This window comes from Mastomys coucha, unplaced genomic scaffold (genome assembly GCF_008632895.1).
Source record: "Mastomys coucha isolate ucsf_1 unplaced genomic scaffold, UCSF_Mcou_1 pScaffold23, whole genome shotgun sequence".
Classification (NCBI taxonomy): Eukaryota; Metazoa; Chordata; class Mammalia; order Rodentia; family Muridae; genus Mastomys; species Mastomys coucha.
Genome location: NW_022196906.1, coordinates 94,336,199 through 94,358,178, shown reverse-complemented (window position 1 = coordinate 94,358,178; position 21,980 = coordinate 94,336,199). Strand labels below are relative to the sequence as shown.

At 35.5% G+C, this 21,980-nt stretch overlaps 1 protein-coding gene across 1 annotated transcript in view; it reads right to left on the bottom strand.

Annotated features, from left to right (window-relative positions):
* Nucleotides 1–20,325, bottom strand: part of Stag1 (stromal antigen 1) — a 268,526-nt gene extending 248,201 nt beyond the window's left edge. The window contains exons 1-2 of the mRNA XM_031346345.1: nt 20,282–20,325; nt 12,880–12,982 (exon numbers count right to left, since the gene is read on the bottom strand). Of these exons, the coding sequence (XP_031202205.1) occupies nt 12,880–12,982; nt 20,282–20,310 (132 nt within the window). The 5' untranslated portion in view covers nt 20,311–20,325. The remainder of the gene's footprint in view (nt 1–12,879; nt 12,983–20,281) is intronic.
* Nucleotides 20,326–21,980: the final 1,655 nt, after the last annotated feature.

Here is a 21,980-nt window from a genome sequence, read left to right as displayed (position 1 = left end):
AAAAAAAAAAAAAAGGAAAAACAGCCTCGTTGGTAAGATACCTGCCATGGAGAGTAGATGCTCAGAACACTATATAAAAATTATGTATAATGGTTGCAAGGGCATGCAACCCCTATGAGAGAAAGGTAAATAAAGACAGCACAATAAAGCTCACTGGCCAACCAATTTAGCTGAATTGTTGAGCTTCATGGCTCAGTGAGAGATCCTGTATCAAAAATAACAAAAAGTGGAAGCCAGGCAATGTAGCATACAACTTCAATTTTAGCACTTGAGAGGCAGAAGCAAGGAGATCTCTGAGATCAAGGCAAGCCTGGTTTACAAAATGAGTTCCAGGACCCCTAGGGATACACAGAGAAATCCTGCCTTGAAAGACCAAAGAGGAAAAAATGAAAAATAGGAAACTACAAAGGAAAGATATTCAACATCAACCTCTGGACTTCACATTTATTTACTCTGCACCTCCTCAAACTGTACTCTCATACACCCAAGCCACTTAATATCCCAGATAGCCAGATGTTGAGAGGCAAGAGCAAGAACATGAGCAACAGAAGCCAATATAATTTGGCACCATCACAACCCAGTTTTCCCACCACAGAAAGCTCTGGATACCCTAACACAACTAAAGAAAAAGGTTCTAACCTAAAATCCCATCTTGTGAAGATGATAGAGGTCTTTAAGGGAGATACAAATAACTCCCTTAAAGAAACACAGGAAAACACAAACAGGTAAAGGAATTGAACAAAATGGTCCAAGACTTAAAAATGGAAACAGATACAATAAAGAAATCACAAATGGAGGCAACCCTTAAAATGGAAAACCTAGGAAAGATATGGGAGGGCTACAGATGGCAAGTATCGCCAACAGAATACAAGAGATAGAAGAATCTTAGGCACAGAAGACACCATAGAATATACTGACACAAGGATCAAAGAAAATACGAAGTGTAAAAAGCACCTAAGCAAAAACATCCAAGAAATTCAGTTATCAACTGATGGGGAAGGACACTTCATACTCACCAAAGAGAAAATCCGCTAAGAGGAAGCATCAGTTTTCCACATCTATGCTCCAAATGCAAGAGCAACCACATTCATAAAAGAAACTTTACTAAAGCCCAAACACACATTGAACGTCTCACAATAATAGTGGGATACTTCATACTTCAACACCCCCGCTCTCATGAATGGATAGATCATTGAAACAGAAACTAAATAGAGACACAATGAAACTAACAGAAGTCATGAGCCAAATGGATCTAACAGGTATCTACAGAACATTTCACACTAAAACAAAATAATATACCTTTTTAGCAACTCATGATACCTTCTCCAAAACTGACCATATAACCTGAAACAAAACAAGCCTCAAGATATAGAAGATTAAAATAATCCCGTGCATTCTATCAGATAACAGCTGGACTTCAATAACAACAAAAACAACAGAAAGCCAACATACTCAGGAAAAACTGAACAACTCTACTCAATGATAACTTGGTCAGGGATCAAATAAAGAAAAAATTTTCCAGAATTCAACGAAAATAAAAGCATAGCATACCCAAACTCATGGAGCACAATGAAAACAGTGTTAAGAGGAACATTCATAGCATTAAGTGCCTTCATAAAGAAATTGGAGAGCCAACCAGACCCCAGAGCTCCCTAGGACCAACCAAAAAGTACACATGCAGGAACCAATTGCTCCAGCTGCATATATAGCAGAGGATGGCCTTATCTGGCATCAATGGGAGGAGAGGCCCTAGGTCCTGTGAAGGCTCAATGCCGCCATGTAGGGGAATGCCAGGGCAGTAAGAAGGGAGTGGGTGGGTGGATGGGGGAACACCCTCATAGAAGCAGGGGGAGGAGGTATGGGATAAGGTTTTTGCTGAGGGGAAACTGGAAAGGATAACATTTAAAATGTAAATAAATAAAATATCTAAATTTTTAAAAAAGAATAAAAAAAGATGAATCTAGCTGTGGAGAAGTTAAAATTATACAGAGAAATGTGGGGGACTTCTCAATGCAGATGTAATAAACAGTACTTGAGACAATTTCCATTCTTAAAAAAGAAAAGAAACTGGAGAAATCTGACACTAGCAAGCTCTAGAACAAAAAAAGAAGCAAATACATCCAAGAGAAGAGGACAGAAAATAGTCAAACTCAAAGATCAACAAAGAGAATGATACAAAGAATTGTTACAAAGCCAAGAACTGGATCTTTGAAAAAAATCAACAAGAAAAATAAACTCTTAACCAAACTAACTAATGGTCACACAGTATCCAAAATAGCAATATCAGAAATGAAAAGGGAGACATAACAACATAACATGAGGAATTAAAAAAAAAAATCATTGGATCTTACACCCTATAGTGGACAAACTTGGAAAATCTAGATGAAATGGTTGATTTTCTAGACAGATACCACATACCAAAGTTAAACCAAGATCAGGTAAACTATCTAAACAGTGCAATCACCCCTAAGGAAATAGAAGCCAGCATTAAAACACTCCCAACCAAAAAAAGCCCAGAGCCAGATGGTTTTAGTGTAGAATTCTAACAGATCTTAAAAGAAGAGCTAATACCAATACTCCTCAAACTATTCCATAAAATAGAAACAGAAGGAACATTACCTAATTCATTCTATAAAGCTACAGTTAATCTGATACCTAAACCACACAAAGACCCAACAAAGAAAGAGAACTTCAAACCAATTTCACTTATGAATAACAAGGCAAAAATACTCAATAAAATTCTTGCAAACCAAATCCAAGAACACATCAAAACAATCATTCACCACAAACAAGTAGGCTTCATCCAGAGATGCAAGGATGGGTCAATATATCAAAATCCATCAACATAATCCACTATATAAACAAACTCAAAAGTCACATAATCATCTCATTAGATGCAGAAAGACTTTGACAAAATACAACACCCCTTGATATTAAAAGTCTTGGAAAGATCAGGAATTCAAGGCACATACCTAAACATAATTATGTAATATACAGCAAACGAACGGCCAACATTCAACAGTCAATTAAATGGAGAAAAGCCTGAAGCAAGCCCATTAAAATCAGGGACAAGACCCATTTCCCCCTATCTATTCAATATAGTATTCAACATTCTAACTAGACCAATAAGAGAACAAAGGAAAATCAAGGGGACACAAACTGGAAAGGAAGAATTCAAAGGTATCATTATTTGTAGATGATATGATAACATACATAAGTGACCCCAAAAATCTACCAGAAAATTTCTACAGCTGATAAGTTCAGCAAAGTGCCTGGATATAAAATTAACTCAAACAAATCAGTAGCCTTCCATTATACAAGATATAAACAGGCTGAGAAAGAAATTAGGGAAACAATACCCTTCACAATAGTCACAAACAAAATGAAATATCTTGGTGTAACTCTAACCAAGCAAGTGAAGGGTCTGTATGACAAGAAATTCAAGTCCCTGAAGAAAGAAAGAAATCGAACACCTCAGAAGATGGAAAGATCTCCCATGCTCATGGATTGGTAGTAAAAATGGGCATGTTACCAAAAGCAATCTACAGATTCAATGCAATCCCCATCAAAATTTCAACACAATTCTTCAAATATGGAAAGAGCAATTCTCAACTTCATATGGAAAAATGAAAAATCCAGGATAGTGAAAACAATTCTCAACAATTCTGGGGAAATCATCATCCCTGACCCCAAGCTATACTACAGAATAATAGTGATAAAAAAATGGCATGGTATTGGTACAAAGATAGACAGGTTGATCAATGGAACAGAATTAAAGACTCAGAAATAAACCCACACAGATATGGACACTTGATCTTTGACAAAGAAGCCAAAACCATACACTGGGAAAAAGAAAGCACCTTCAACTATAAATGGTGCTAGTCTAACCTTCAGTCTGCATGTAGAAGAATGCAAACTGATCCACATTTATTACCTTATACAAAGCTCAAATACAAGTGGATCAAGGACCTCCACATAAAACTAGATACACTCAATCTAGTGGAAAGTGAGACAGCCTCAAAGGCACTGGCACAAGAGAAAGTTTCCTGATCCAATGGCTCAGGCTCTAAGGTCAACAAGTTATAAACAGAATCTCAAGAAACTGAAAAGCTTCTGTAGGGCAAAGGACTCTGTCAATAGTACAAAACAGAAAATTACAGATTGGGAAAAGATCTTCACTAACCCTACATCTAAAAGAAAGCTAATAATTGAAATATACAAAGAACTCAAGAAGTTAGTCTACAAAAAAACCAAATAACCAAATTTCAAAATGGGGTAGAGAGCTAAGCAGAGAATTCTCAACAGAGGAATCTCAAATGGCAGAGAAGCTCTTAAAGAAATGTTCAACATCCTTAGTCATCAGGGAACTGCAAATCAAAGCAACCCTAAGATTCCACCTTACACCAATCAGAATGGCTAAGATCAAAAACTTAAGTGATAGAACATGCTGGCGAAGATGTGGAGAAAGAGGAACACTTCTCCATTGCAGGTGGTATTGCAAACTGGTAAAGCCACTCTAAAAATCAATCTGACAGTTCTTCAGAAAATTGGAAATGGTTATACCTGAAGACCCAGCTATACCATTCCTGGGCATATACCCAAAAGATGTTCCAATATATAACTAGAGCCCATGTTCCAATATGTTCATAGAAGCCTTACTTGTAATAGTCATAAGCTGGAAACAACTCAGATGTCCCTCAATCAAATAATGGATACAGAAAATGTGGTTCATTTACACAATGGAATATGATTTGGCTATTAAAAAATGAGGAAGTTATGAATTTTGCAGGCAAATGGATGGAACTAGAAAATATCATCCTGAGTAAGGTAACCCAGACCCAAAAGGATATGCATGGTATGTATTCACTGATTAGTAAATATTACACAAAAAGTACAGAATAGCATGATACAACTCACAGACCATAGGAAGCTTAACAAGAAGGAAGGCCCCAATGTGGATACTTCAATCCCACTTAGAAGGGGGAACAAAATAATCACAAGAGGCAGAAAGAGAGAGGGCAGTAGGTGGAAAAAGGGAGGCACAGGGGAAAAGGGGACAGGATCGGGTATGGGAGGAGACAGAAGAGAAGCCCAGAGAACCAGAAGAATGAATAGAAATATGCAGCAGAGTGGAGTAGGGGGCAGGGGACCCTCTAAAAAGTTCCAGAGACATAGGATGTGAGAGGCTCCCAGGACTCAATGGGGATGATCTTAGCTGAAATGCTCAACAGTGGAGAGATGGAACCTGAAGAGACCACCTCCAGTAGCTAGACATGGCCCCCAGTATAGGCATGAGGCCACCCACTCATCTTCAAATTTTTTGACCCAGAATTGTTCCTGTCTAAAGGAAATGAAGGGACAAAGACGGAGCAGAGACTGAAGGAAAGGGCATCAAGTGACTGGCCCAACTTGGAATCCATCCCACGAGCTGACAACAAACCCTGATACTATTACTGAGGCCATGTTGTCCTCTGAGAGGATATAGCAGAAGCTGACTGAGAGAGAGACAGATAATTACAGCCAACATTGGACTGAAATTGGGGACCCCTCTAGAAGAGTTAGGGTAAGAACTGAAGGAGCTGAAGGGGATTGCAACCCCATAGGAAGAACATGAGTATCAACTAACCTGGATCCCCTCTTAAGAGTTCCTGGAAACTAAGCCACCAAATAAAGAGGATGCATGAGTTAGTCAGTGGCCACAGACACATATGTAGCAGGACTGCCTTGTCTGATCTCAGTGGGAGAGGGTGCCCCTAATCTTGCAAAAACTTGATGCCACAGGGAAATGGGGATGCTGGTGGGGGTTAGGTGGGTGTGGGGGTCAGGAGGAGCATCCTCTCAGAAGCAAAGGGGAAGGGGGAGGGGGTGGAGAACTCTGGAAAGAGAGACCAGGAAGGAGAGGGGGTAGAGACAACATTTGGAATGTAAATAAATAAAATAATTTAATAAAGAAAAAAAGGAAAACCTAAGACATTCAATATCCCTAGGTATCAGGATTTAATTTAAATGCAAATTAGAATTATCTTGAGGTTTTTTTTTTTTTTTTAAAATACCAATGAGAATGGCTAACGACCAAAAATCAAATGTTGGCAAGGATCTGGGGAAAGGTGCGCACTTATTCATTGATGGCTGTAATGCAAATTGGTACAGCCTATAAAAATCAGTATGAAGGCTCCACGCAAAGCTATAAAAATAGATTTACAATATGATCATCCATGTTTATTGCTGCTCTATTCACACTAGGTTGAAACAGAAACAGCCATAAACTGATGAGTGGATAATGAAAAGAAGGTACATTTACACAGTGGAATATTATTCAGCAGTTAAGGAAGTTGAAATTAAAGATAGAGCTAAAATAATCATTCTGAGTACAGCGATCCTAACTCAGAAAGATAAATGTTGTGTATTTTTCTCTCATTTGCCTTAAATCTTTAGGTAATATGTGTTACATCTGGAATACCCAGAGGGGTCAGGAAATTAGGAAGAGGCAATGGGACGGGGAGTGGGTATACTTAAGGCAGGAGAGATGGAACAAAGTGGTGCAATGTGTTAAAGTGGAGAATAACAGAGAAAGGGTATATAGTGTAGAGGGAAATTTTCATATGGAAACCTTCTACTGGAAAAGATTCTTAAAATATATAAATGCATTCATAGAAAGAGTTTCAATAGAATTCTCTAAAATGCTGCAAAAGTGTCCATACTAGGCACCACCCAACAAATAAAAAGACCAGTATCAGGAATGGGTTGTCTATTTTGGAGAAGTTGGCAAGTACACCCACCCACACTCCCAAACATTACAGGCCAGTGTCAATGTTCTTGATCACCCACCAGAACTTGACAATAGGATGTTATTCTGGAGACACAATGCCCTAGAACAAGAAGAAATCAAGCTGGTATTGACCCACAGTTTCATCCCTACTGTCTAGCTTCCACAGTGCTGGAATGTGCTATATATACTACTAGAGGAGAGAAAAACAATCACCAATCTTACCCAAGTGTGAACCTTAGCTTAAAAAAAAAAAAAAAAAAAAAAAAAAGACCCAGACTGGCAAGACATGTCTGCTGATGCAATAGTGACACAAACATAGCTCCACCAGCTAAAATCTATAGCTGGTATCACTATTGGAGCTCTCTAGGGAAGAACTTACTAATTAATACACTTCTAAACAGACAGTATTAAACTGAACTCTAATCATTTAATATTATCCCTTCATATCAGTATAAACCCTCATAAGAAATGCTTTCTTTACTTCAGTAGCCAGGAATTAACACAGAGAACCAAAACTGATCAAGGTGCAAAGAAACAAAGATTGCAGAGTGTTCTAGCCCCTCTACCAAGGGCTCAAAGACCATGGCAGAGTATGGAGCAAAAAAACAATATAAAAACCATATGTGGTGAATGACCACAGGAAACAGTATTTTCTAGACACTGCAGGGAAGCTATACATATGGATTTATACCAATTGAGACAGCATGAATAAAACCTGTACAGGATTAAGCCTGAATGAATCAATCAATCATTCAATCAGTTAGTCAGGTCAGTCGGTCGACTGGTCAGTCAGTCTACTCACCTAGCATGGAAAATGGAAGTGGGCATGAAGTCCAGCCCCTAGTTAAGACAGTTACTGTGAGAGAGATAGTTTTCATGAAGGATCCATTCTCTGGTAGACATACCACCATACAATTAAGATTACCCATATAAAAGTATACAGGTATCATAAACTATGTATACTGGGTTTTGGGTTTTTGTTTCCCTCCTTCTCCGACAAACCAAAACAGTGTTTCTCTGTATACCCTTGGCTATCCTGGATCTCTCTGTGTGACCAGGCTGGTTTCAAACTCAGAGATCCACCAGCCTCTGCCTGCTGAGCAGAGCACTGTGTCACTATTGATTGCATCTGGTATGTATCACCAATACCCAGCTTTGTTCTGGGATTTTTTAAAGGCACAAAGTTGGATGAGTAGAGAATTGGGGAAGGTTCTAGAAGGATTTGGGAGAAAGGTGAATATGACCAAAATATATCAGATGAAATTATCAAAGAACTAATAAAAATGAAAAAGAAAAAAAAATGGATGAATAATAACTAAAAAATACACTTAAACCAAAAAGATATTTTAAACTCTATAATGAAAATGACAAAACAATGATAAATCAAGATAAAGAGAATACAAAATAGTAGAAATATATCCCACATTCAAAAACTGAAACAATTAATATTGTAAAACTGTTTCCAATGCTTGATACAATCAACAAAATACTTAACAAAATATCAGTATTTTTCAAAGAAATACCATAATTCTAAAAATTGAATGATATCAGAGAAGACATTGAATAGCCAATGCAATCCTAAAAAAAGGACAAAGTAGAAGCATCAAAATGCCTAACTTCAAGACACACTATAAAGCTACATAATAAAAGAGCACATTAAAGCCCCCCCAAAAGTAATATAGGATAATGAAACAAATCAAGAATCCAGAAATAATCAGTTTAGTTTTTTTAAAATTATATTCTCTAGGAACATACATCAGAAAAAAGAGAGTCAACACATAGATGTGTATTCAGAAAGAGAACCAATCTCTAACCAGTTATAAAAACAATGTAACAGATTTCAACATACTACCAAAACCATTAGCCTGGCAGAAAAAAAAATAAGAAAGACCTTGCAACAATAATAAAGATAAAGACTTTTTGGGAAAGATCTCAACCACATGTAACCAAAGTACAAGAAAACAACAATGGGATCATGTCAAACTAAAATGCTTCCATAGAGCAAAAGGAAGCAATACAAAACAAAAAGACATCTTGTCAAATGGAGAAAACCATTTTCTAATTAACTGTAAGACTAATATATAAAGGTCAGGCAATAGTGGAACATGCCCTTAATCCCAGCACTTGGGACGCAGAGGCAGGTGGATTTCTGAGTTCAAGGCCAGCCTGGTCTACAGAGTGAGTTCCAGGAGAGCCAGGGAAATACAGAGAAACCCTGTCTCCAAAAAAAAAAAAAAAAAAAGAAAATATGCTTACTATGACTGACTGATCAATGGGAAAATATCAATCAAAACCATTAAAAGATACCATCTCACTCCAATGATATCTGTTACTAACAAGATAAAAAATGACCAATGCAAATGAAGATAAAGAAACTGGAAAACTCTCATATACTATTGAAAGAACGTAAATCAGAACAATCATTATGGAGACAGTAAAGAGATTCTTTACAAAATTAAACTGGAAATGCTCTATGCTCCAGCAATCTCATTATTAGATATGTATATTAAAAGAAAAAGAAAGCATATTCAAACACATCTAACAACATTCCTACACTTATTGCAGAATTACTTGTAATAGACCAATTACGCAATCAACTTTCCAATCTACTAATAAGAAAATGTGGTATGAATACATAAAAAAGGACAGAATCCTGCCATTTTTGAAAATAAGAACCAACTCAGAAGACTACTCTATCAAGTGAAAGAAAATCAAGCACAAACAAACACCTACTAGATATCCACAGAAGTGTAAAATAACCTGAGAATGACAGCGGAACAATGGTTAACACAGGCTGGGAAGGACATGTGGAGGGCTTATAATACAGAAGTAATAAATTACAATTAGAAGGATTCAAGTCTAGTGTTCTATAACATAGTAGTTTGATGACTATCATTAACAATAAATTTATAATTTAAAATAATTAGAATATAATTTTGAACATGTTTACCATAAAACTGTTATATTTAATATGATGGATACACTAATAATCTGAATTATACTTTATATTTTATATATGTATCAAAAATACACTAGGGCTCAGTAAAAATTCTTCGTGGCAAGTAGGTCTGAAGACCAGAATTTGATTCTCAGAACCCCATGTATAATGCTGGGTGGGCAAGATGGCCTGACTCTAATTCAAACCTGAGAAACTTGAGGTAACAAGCTAACTATTTAGTCTAGGATATATACATAAGCTCTAGATTCAACTGAAAAACCCTACCTGAATAAATATGGTGGAAAGCAATTAAGGAAGACTCTACATATGAATTTAGGGCACAGACATCTCATACAAATGCACAAGCAAAAACAAGCACCAACATACAAATAAACATGTTTATTCACACATGTACATAAATCACACTCACATATAAAAAGAAAAGTATCACATAAATATACAAAATTATTATATGTCAATTAACATTTTCAAAAAGAAATTAAGTCTCAGTAGGTAAAGATACTTGCTGTTAAGACTGACCCATGAATGTCTTTCCTAGAACCCACACAATAGAGGGAGAGAGGAGACTCCTGCAAACTGACCTCTGACCTCCATAGGCATGTTTTGTATATATACATAAAAGAGCATATGTACACACACACACATACTAAAAAATGTAAACTACTACAAAAAGCAACAGAAATAATGGAAAATGTAATGAATAAAATAGTTAAAATTATGTACCAATCAAAATTTGAGACCACTCAAAATAGAGATGGTTTATAGGAAATGTCTTATCATTCTTGAAAATAGGTTATCTTTGACATGATTCAAATATGATCATTCTGATGACCACAGATTTCTATCAAAACTCTAGTCATATTTGGCACAACAAAAGATATACAAAACTTTAAAACAAGAACAGCACACTGAGGTAAAGCTGTATACACATCAAAATTAAAATACTACTACTAATACTACTACTATTAAAAACCTGCTCAAGAGGTGATTAATTATCTTGAAGGACACATGCAGTCTTTAATCTGAAATCTTTAAATTGGAAAACAAATTTCCATCAGTCCCAGAAAAGCGAAGTTACCTGCCCTATACTCTCAGAATAATCACATGGTAGTATGAGAAACTAAAGCAATCTCACACTAATTACAAGATTCTTTCACTCTTCCCAAAATGTTTGTGTAAGGAAAGCTACATAACAAATACTTCTTCAAATGACTAAGTATTATAAATACTACAAAGCACATCTTCCTCCAGTTCTTGCCCTTTAAATAAAGGTCATATGGAAAAAAAAGTATACAAGCAGCACCTACACAGTCAAACGGAAGAGGACTTCTCCCATTTTTTGTTTCAAGGGTGGCCTCTGTTCCAAGGCTGCCTTGGTCTCTGTTCTTAGCAATAGAACACTAAGACAAATATTTAACCTTAAATTATAAGAGGGAGATTTTATTTACTTTAAGAATATGATGATAGTGACTAAGGGATATTCCTTAATTCTTTGCTTTTACAATTGTGATACTTTATTATTTTTGTTTTCATTTAGTCCAAGCTAATAAGTTGGTTGCTAAGGTTGATCATAAAACCCTAATTTTCCTCACCTTCCTGTCTTGAACCTCCTCAACAAGGATAAATTAAAACTTCCAAATACCACATCTTGTCCAAAAGAAACTCCTAAGACGCTCCTCTTAACTTGCTCCATAGTTTGCAGAGCAGAATGACATACAAAGTAAGAGCAAGAAGAATGCTAGCACAAGTCTTAATGAGTTTCCCCTATCCAATCTAAAAGCACCATATATCTGATGAAGTTTCCACAACATGCCAAAAGAACAGGACTCAAAGGGAGTCTAGATAGCTAACTATGATAAAGTTCCTGAAAAATGACAAAATTAATTGGCACTGAAAGTCTTTAACCCTTTTCCCATACCATGCCCTACATATGTGTTAAATTGTAATAATGATAATAAACTGTTAAAGCAGTGTCCCTAAATATTGTAAAAGGGGTCTATCTAAATTCTTTGAGCTGTTGAAATAAAACTGTCAAATCCAAGGGGCATTTGGGAGAATCTCATATAGACAGTTGATTAAAAGCACAAGGAAAACAAACAGAAGATTTGCAAATGAAATTAGGGAGAGGGATGGTAAAAATGTTGGAGACTGAAACCTCAACACTGACATCAGATACTATGCCAAAAGTGAGGCAGTATACAGAACACCTAGCTGGTAATTAATGCTACAAGGTGACAGCTTGGTTTTTGGTAGACAGAAACACCTTTGATGACAAAAAGTTTCCAATGCTGACTGTGAGCTCAACAGAGAATAGCTTATTCAAAAACAAAACATATAAACTGAAATAGTTACAGAAGAAATGTCTACATTTATCTTTTAAAATGGCATAGGAAGAGAAAAAGGGTGGAGAGATAAATCAAAACTGGCCATACTGATGTATCTTTTGAAGATCAAAATGAAAATACAAGAAGGTTTATGCTAATATATCTTCTATAAAGAAAGCTAAGGCAGGGCAATGGTGGCGCATGCCAGGGCTATACAAAGAAACCTTGTCTCAAAAAAAGCAAAACAAAACAAAAATTAAAAAAAGCTAAGATTTTTTTGTAAGAACTTTCATAAAAAAGAAAAACTCTGCTACAATAGCAAATCAGATCACAGATGAAAAAATGTAAATATTTACATACTGATATATTTGTACTATCTCTCAAGGTTTATTATACTTGAATGCTAACTGAAGTACACAGACTCTGTAAAGATATCCCTCAAAGTAGTGACACCCTGCACTCTTCTAAACTTTGAACACATGAATCATTAACCCTATATTAAAACTTGCCTTGAGCTTTAAAATACTACTACCAAAACGGACATTAAGGAGCTACTAGGGGGAAAAAATGTTGAGAGCAAAGAGCAGTATGTCTCAACTGCAATTCATTCAACCTTCCCTCCATGCTTTCAAGTATAAACAGGGAAGATGCTACAAATTTCCCTTTTCTGAAACTGCTAAGCCAAAACAAAGTTCCCAAGAATCTCTTCTGTTACTGGAATAAAAAACATAAACTATTAACAGCTTTAATACTAGAACTGACAAACAACTCATTTAAAGCTTATTTATGGGAAAGCATTGAAACATAAAGACAAAATATATACATACTGGAGGCCGGCCAGGACGACCCCTTTTTCTTTTTCCTTTGACCTCTGTTTCTTCAAGTTCGCTGCCAGCATCAGAGTGGGCAGTAGTTTCATTAGTTGAATCCCTAGAAAATGCCAGATTATTGTAGTGAACAAGTTAACAAACAAATATGATGCAGTTCTGTTCTACTACTTTCCTTCCCTAAGTTCACTGACAAACAGCAGTAAACATTTCTGTTTTCAGACACTTCAGTAAACCAAAATACATACAATCCTTATCCAGTGTCACACAGAACTAATAAAATTTATCCCCAGAATAAAAAGGAATAAATTTAATGTGGAAATGACAGCCACTAACTCTATAAAATATAAAGTATGACTGAAAGACTAATTCTGTAAGATAAAAAAATGGCTTGAAGGGAAATTTATAAATTCATTTAAAGCTATCAGTATAGGCTAGTAAATATTTAACATGTGCTTCTCCAAAACAACAGCATCTGACCGGGCACAGCACTTGGGAGGCAGAGGCAGAGGCAGGTGGATTTCTAAGTTCGAGGCCAGCCTGGTATACAGAGTGAGTTCTAGGACAGCCAGGGATATACAGAGAAAACCTGTCTCGGAAAACCAAAAAAAAAAAAGCATCTGAAAGATCCATAGTAACAAATGATGTACGATAATAAAAACTAAAATCCTCTTGATTTGTAAATTCCACTCAGCCAACTGGATGTCATTTTGCATGACTATTTTTGACAAACTCTTAACTAGTTCTCTTTTAATGACTAGGATAAGTGCAATGAAAGAGACAACTGTTGGAACAACACTTGGCAGTCAATACAGTGACTTCTATGCTGAATTACATAACAGCTCTCGATCCTGAAATAGTATTTCCAAGTTGAAAGTTATCATGACTGTCTGATGTACCTTTACATTTATTCCACATTGTAGCAATTTATCACTTTGCTACATGTACAGCTAACAAATGAAATCATTACATGTAGCATTTGCTGGGTTTCTTAGAATAAATATTCTCTGTGTAACCAATTTCAAACTATCAACATGCCAACATGATAAACAGCATATGATTAAAACTTAATTCCAAATTAAAAAGAAAAAAAATCAACATATACCATGTCTGAGGTAAAAATAACCTCAAGATAACAATCATTAACCTTATAATTGTGAAATGGTGAACTTTGAATATTTTACACTAATATGATTTATTTCATTTTCTTTTTTTTCACAATATGTACATGTGTAGTGTACAAGCATGTGTTCCTCCCACAGTACTATTGCCTGTAAATACTTGTATTTAACCTCTAAGCCATCATCTCAGACACTGACTTACTTCATTTTAAGTTTACACAATTAAACTTTTTATAATAGCTGTATTGTACTAAATTGGCTTACTAAATTTATAAATATACCATCACTGATTCTGACTAATCAACAGTACTAAATTCTTTCTCAAGAACACTTGTAAAGGTCTTCAGAAAACTGAAATAAAAGAAAGGAAGCATACCCACTAGTAATCCAACTCACAAATTTCTCTATGTGCTTCATTAATGCTCGATTTAGTCTTGGTATCCTTTTTGTTTTGAACCTTTCTTTAAAGTTCAATTCTTACTTTCTGTTCTGCTATTTTTACTTCACTACACTGCATTCCTTTGGAGATATTGCACAGCTTCTATTTAATAATTTTAACACCTTAACAGAATATTTGACGGCATTCCAGATCTTTAATTCAAGAGTAATAACTTGAATGAATGAAAGGCTTCTTTAAAAGTCACCTCAAATTCAAAACTAAAATTAAGTCCAATTAGACTTGACTTGCTTCTGGATCTATATACAGCTATGTTCCAACTATATCCATCTATAACAGCTATGTTGAAAAACAATTTTACTTTTTCGTTTCTAAGTAAAACAGTGACTTTAAGCAGGATTACTTACCGGAGTGTATGAACAGTTATAAAGGCACTTATACCATGTAGGACAAACCGAAAATCTCCCAGGCAAAGAGTAACTGTATATTCAGCCTTAAGGATGGGAATGGCTTTGTGGGCCACTACTGCCCCAGCAAACACTAACTGCATATAATCCTACAGGAAGAGACAGGACCCAGGAACTACTGCTCCTAGTGGCCTTTAGCTACCTACAACTGTTGGAAAAGTCAGAGTCTTATGAGACCTCTCTACTAGTAATCTTATTGTTTTCTTTTGGATTTAGTTGGGGAGGGGTAACATTCAAAAACTCTGAACTATTAGCAGTTCTCTATCCATCCTTGATCTAGTTTAGTAATTCTTATCTGTTCCAATTCTTCATTTGCTCTTATGCTTCATTACAGTACAAACAAATTCTCATGTGGTTTAGCATATTCTGCTGTAAGGATGTTTTAGGAAAACATATGCATAAAAAATAAAAATCTTATTTACTATCTGAGTTTTATACATGAGATCATCTAATAAACTGATCCACAGTTACAAATCTAATACATGGCAGAGTCAGTTAAATTTCAAACAAAATTTGACTTCTTGTATTTCTATGGGAGAATACTGAAATGCAAATATTTTGTATTTATGTTAACTGGACACACTAGCTAAAAGCTTTTGACATTAGAGAATGCTCCAACATAACTACAGGAGAAATCCAGTTCTATCATATAGTAAGCGAGCCATTAGTGTAAATCAATTTGGGCTAGAATAATACAGTTTAGTAGCAAAAGAAATCAGCAGGTTAAGTATTGATTAATGTCAACTGTAGCCAGTTTTAAAAAATCCAAAGTATCATTGACAGCTTGTACACTTTTTTGTATATATGCTTACTTATTAGCATGTAGAGTAAGTCTTTAATATCGAAGAGTGGAGAAAGACATAAGAACACGAGAAAAAGCTGTTTCCTCACCTCCCCCCTTCGGGCTCACTGGACCATATCACTAACAGTCGGATTAATAAGGAATGGGGGGTTATGAGTCCTTGGTTCTTGCACAGGACCCAACTTCACTTTAAAGCACCTATGTGGTACCTAACAACTCTCTGTAAAGCCAGTTTCAAGGGATTCACCTTCTGGCTTCCACAGCACCAAGCATGCATATGCTACACATATACACATGAAGGTAAAATACTCATAATACATATTTATAAAAACAATGTTAAAATAAATATCTGCTAACATATTTTCTGTGTATATACACAACATATATGTATATATATTTCAATGTGTATGTATATATGTGATATGTGTGCTTCAATTTTAAAGTCTTAAGTAGCTGAATATATTCCAAACTACTAATACAATAAATACATGGGGCTCCATAAAGGTTAATATAAGGCATGCAGAATTTATTTATATATTCTTCTATCAATGACTACCCAGGTTAACTGCAGTATTGCACTATTGTAAAAGTATCTGAATAAACTATCCACATCGATAAGTTAGTCACACTACATATCCCAAGTTCTATTTAAGATAGATACAGTAGAAATACTGGAACAGTGACACACAAATTCAAATTTTGAACAGTTTCTTTTCAATCTCTATAAATGCACCACATTCACATTTGTAAAATTACAGGACATCAGCTATAACTATATAACATCATGTTGTACCTTATACATATCTTATTATCTTCTCTTTACCAACCCTCTGAAACCTCAGTTGTTTCCCACTGCTAGGGAGAAGAGGGATACATTTCTTAAGTGACTTGGAGGTCTAGTATGATTATTATTTATCTCTATTCACAAGCTTAATTTCATATAACTCTCAAAAAAAATTAGTAATAAAGAAGTTAGGGCTGGGAGTGGCAGTAGAGTGCTTGTCTAGCATGTGTGAGGCCCAATTTCAATTCCTGTCAAAGTAGTAAATGTGTTAAAATTTTCATAATACGACTATTTCCTGCATAGTACCTATAACTACATATTTATGGCTACTTCATTAATACCTATAAACCCAAGGACAGCAAGGCATAAATCTGTTTTTATCCAGAGCTAGGATACTTACAGGATATAAATATATAATAACATAGTATTTTGACATTGTTTAATACTAAAAAAGACCAGTTACAGACAAATCCATCAGTAATTATAGTATGCAAGCAAGCCAAGAATATAGTATGGTTAATCTGAAAAATGGCCTTTCTGTCTTTCTTTCCTATTGTCTGATTTTTTAAATCACTATTACTACAAAACTAAAAAAATTCAGCTTGAATCTGAAGAAAGGGCTTTTGGCAGAGGAAATAAAGACAGCACAGCACTACGGAAGCTGTATGGATACTGTTAGCTTCTTCTGCCCATACAATAATAACCGAGAGCCAAACGTTACAGAGCAGGAAAGATATGGAAAATGTGGAGGTTCCATGAAAAGTATGAGTGTGACTGGGGTTACTTAGTACCACCATTAAAAGAAAGCACAGCAAGAGATGCCTTACTGGCTGTCAGGAATCAACCTCCTCATCCATTACGCCCGCACAGGATTGACAAGAGAACCTAGAGAGATATTTCTTTGAAGAAGCTCCAGTTGGCTGCTCAAAGCTCCATGCTCAAACAGCTTACAGGGCCACTTGGGAAATTGAGTGCAGTTGCAGTGGTGGCAGACCCTACCATCATTTGCATAATGTTGGGTTTGCTGGTATACAAATATGAGGTAAAGAGCAAATGTGAGGTATTTTCATGGATGTAAGAATCATGGGAGCTTCCGGGGGATTTCAAAAGAAAGGCGAGATAGTCTACATCAGGTTAACAATCCTTGTGAGCAACCACTGGCAAGGTGCTGAGGGAGGCTGTGAGGGTGGGAATAGGAAATTTTTCTTGTGACACTGTATCTTGGAAGTAGGTAAATAAGTTTTGGGGCTTAAAACTGATTTTGTTTAGTTATCACATAGATTGTTTAGTTATTACATGGATAAGATCAACATTGAAACAGAAAAGACTCTATGGACTATTGAAACAAAAAAGTATGCATTTCGCATTATAAAATGAGCATGAGGGGGGCTGGCGAGATGGCTCAGTGGGTAAGAGCACTGACTGCTCTACCAAAGGTCCTGAGTTCGGATCCCAGCAACCACATGGTGGCTCACAACCACCCATAATGAGATCTGATGCCCTCTTGTGGTGCATCTGAAGACAGCTACAGTGAATTACGCTGGAGCGAGCAGGGCGGAGCGGGTGAGGCCCACAGAGGTCCTGAGTTCAATTCCCAGCAGCCACACACGATAGCTCATGGCCATCTGTACAGCTACACTGTACTCATACACATAAAATAAATAAAAATAAATCTTTAAAAAAAAATGAGCATGAGGAACCAGAGGAAGAATTTTATAATTTGAGTGTTTCCTAAAATCCTGTATCTAAAATCCTGTGGTCACTAGCCTATGGCGCTAATGAAGACAGTGGGTCTTATAGTAAATGAGACCTAAAAGATGCATAGCAATGAAGGAAACTCTGGAGCTACAACTCTTTCCCTTGTTCTCTGTTACCCAGCCACTATGAAGTAGGCAGGTTGCTTTGCCTTATATCCCCTACTATGATAAATGGCCTTACCACAGACCAAAAGATCACACAGGCAACAAGGTCAACTGATTCTAAGGTAAATCTTTGAAATTGGAAATGGGAGGGGGAAAAAATTCTTCTTCTAAGTAGATTGGTTCAGACATTTTTGTCACAATGATAGAAAGTTACCACAATAGGGTACAATTAGACAGATGCATAGATTAAGTAAGATAACACAAACACAAAAATTAGGCAAGTGTATACTCTTTAAAAGGTTTATTAAACCTTAGCCAAGAATACCCTCTCCAGTTGCCTTATTCAACCAAAGTGCATTCACCCAGCTCTCAGATTACCAATCACTATGCAGTACCCATACACATAATAGATTTACATTTTTGTGAAAATATTTATTACAAACCACAACACTTAACACTAAATATTAACACAATATTCTTTTTAAGTACAAATGTCACTCATATAAGCCTGCTTCAAATTTTATGAGTAATTAATATGGGGACCTGCCTAATTGTCTAGTATGCTGTAAGCAGGGTATACAACAATATGACAAAAAAACTTATCACTTTCAGAAGTGGTTAAGAACATTATGTCAAATATGTTGCTAGAAAAAAATGTAAATTTAAGAACACAGAGAGACACCTATCCTAATTATAAAGAATCAGAGGAGTTCTGCCAGACATATATCTAAATAAAGCATAAACAGATTGTTGGATGAGAAAGTAAGAGTTCCTAAGAACAAAGTAAAGAAAGAAAATACTATGCAGGGATCTCCAAACTCTGTATTACGTCCAAAATAAGGGGTAAAAAGGAGCAAGTATATAGACAAAACTTAAATTTTATCATCTACATTTCAAAATCCTTATAAAAACAAAGTATTATTGCTCTATCAAACAGGTAAAGCTTTATGTCTTAAAGCTTCTAAAAGAGCAACCAGAAGGCTATCTCCTGGAAATGACATTTGGAACTGAACTAAAATCAAAGAAATAACTACTTAAGTGATAATCTTTTTATCGTAGCTCAATTATCATTATCACATGAGATCAAAATACATGGACCTTTACATTTACAGACTGATGCAAATTAAAAAAGAAAAAATAAGCTGGGCAGTGGTGGCGCATTCCTTTAATCCCAGCATTTGGGAGGCAGAGGCAGCAGATTTCTGAGTTCAAGGCCATCCTGGTCTATAGAGTAAGTTCCAGAACAGCCAGGGCTACACAGAGAAAATCTGTCTCAAAACCCAAAAACAACAAAAAGAAATAGAAAAAATATCTATTATTATTATATATAAAAATATATTATTATTAATATATGTTATATGACTGTGACATTTTCTAGAAATTCTAAAATAATGTCCAACTCAAAGTCTGTCCAACAAACCAACAAATCTAATAATGTATCTCTCCCCCTCCCCCCACACACACACCCCAACTGGTATTGCCTGAGATTTTTCTAAAAACCAGAATGCCTCAATAATCATTATTTTAATATAATATTAGGAATTTTAATGGGAGAAATTAAAACACTAAATGTATTTTTTAAAGTACAATATAAGACAAAGTTTAATAAATGTTTTCTTTTCAATAGCAAGACTAAATATCTTAAGACTTTCCAAACAATACAGTTCCTAACATGGCATAGAACAAAGAAACTGGAATCGGTATGCAGGAAATAAGTACAGCTGTAATGCAATTTATGACAAATCGGTGTTCTAACTGGCGGATTCCTGGTACAAGAACATTAATACCTGACTTGTTCAGCATCAGAAAACATGTTGACATTCCAAAAGCAAAGGCAAAGTAATCCCATACCCTAATATTTAGATTTCAAATATATTGTCTCAATAGCAGAACATATTTGATATGTTTCATCAGAACACTATAATACTGACTCATTTCTCTAGAAGATAAAGAAAAGTATAATACTTACTGTAACACTGGTAACTCTGAAGTAATCATTGCTGGAGAGGCTATTCCACAGTACAGAAAGTTCTGTATAATCCAAACTTGTTATACCACCTCAAAGCCACACCTGTTAATTAAAAAGAAAATTTTTTAAATAAAATATATCATGAAATATCAATCCATCGTACCTATGATCACACTATTTGATATTTGTCCAAAATACTTAAAATAAAAGCCTACATCTACAGAGATTTTATTATACCTTTATTTATAACTGATCAAACTTGGGAGCAACCAAGAAGTCCTTTTGAAGGTGAGTAGAAAAAAAGCTTTGGTATCCAAATACTACTTGATGTATAAAACAATTGCTCCAACAAGCCATAAAATTAAATGAAGAACTTTTAAATAAAAGGAGCCATCTGAAAAGACTGCATATTGCCTAACTCTGATTATATAACATTCTTGAGAAGATAAAACTATGGAAATCAGTGAATTTTGGAAGCTAGGCTGCAGGTGGAATCACCAGAGTACAGAAGGATATTAGCGCAGTGAAATACTTCTAAACAAGAGATAAATTATCATTGAACATTTGCCAAGATCTGTATGATACATAACATCAAAATAAAGAACATACTCTGGATGGTAACGGCAAGTATCAATACAACAGGGTCAACAGTTGTAAAAAGTATACAACTCTGAAATGACAAATGTAGGCATAAGGTACCAAACATTAGATTCCTGTACTTTCTGCACAAATTCATTGTAAATCTTAAACTGCTCTGAAAACAGGTCTGATTAAAGAAAAAAAATACACAGGACTAAAAACAGGATAGTGTGGACACAGGAAACCATAATACAAAAGCAAACAGAAAAATACACCTAAAGCTGAATGAAGTCCCCAGACAAGGCCAAGGAAATACTAAAAGTTAACACAGAAGAGAAATTTAAAAATAACAACATATTTTTTTCCTTCTTCTGGTTTTGGAGACACTATATAGCTTTGGCTGTCCTGTAACATGCACTATAGACCAGGCTGGACTTGAACTCTGAGAGATTCACCTGCCTCTAAACTCTCAAGGGCTAGGATATAAAGGTGTGCGCCGCCACGATCCTGCTGATAGCTTTAAAAAAAAGATAGAAAAAAAAAAAGGCAGAAAATTTCCAAGCAGAATATTCCAAAGTATAAAATTTGCTTTAAAACCTAACTACAGATAGAGATCTTAATGGACATGACACATCAAATGGGGAAATAGAAATTACAACAGATTTCTTGATGGAAACTATATATACATGAAGATAATAAAACATTTTTAAATGCTGACAGAAAATAAGTCAACTCTGATTTATATACTAAGTCAACAAAATATAGGAGAGTAACAACACAGAAAGTAGCAGAATAGTGACCATCAAGAAGGAGGAGGAGGAGGAAGAAGAGAAAGAGAAGAAGGAAGGAAATCAGGTCTCCCCTAAAAACTAATATTTGGTTAGTTAGCAAAACTGAGGTATTTCTGACAGCATTTGCCCACATTGGCGCTGTAAAACGTTAATTTAGCCTAGGTTGTAAACATGCAATATGTACATTTTGTAAAGAACTACCATTGTGGCATGAGATGCCAAGAAACACTATCTGAAACACCTTGGCTCACACTCCGAAGTATAACTGTTATCAACTAGATTGTTTTTAACTGTACATACAGCATTTTCTATTCTCACCAAATTAAAAA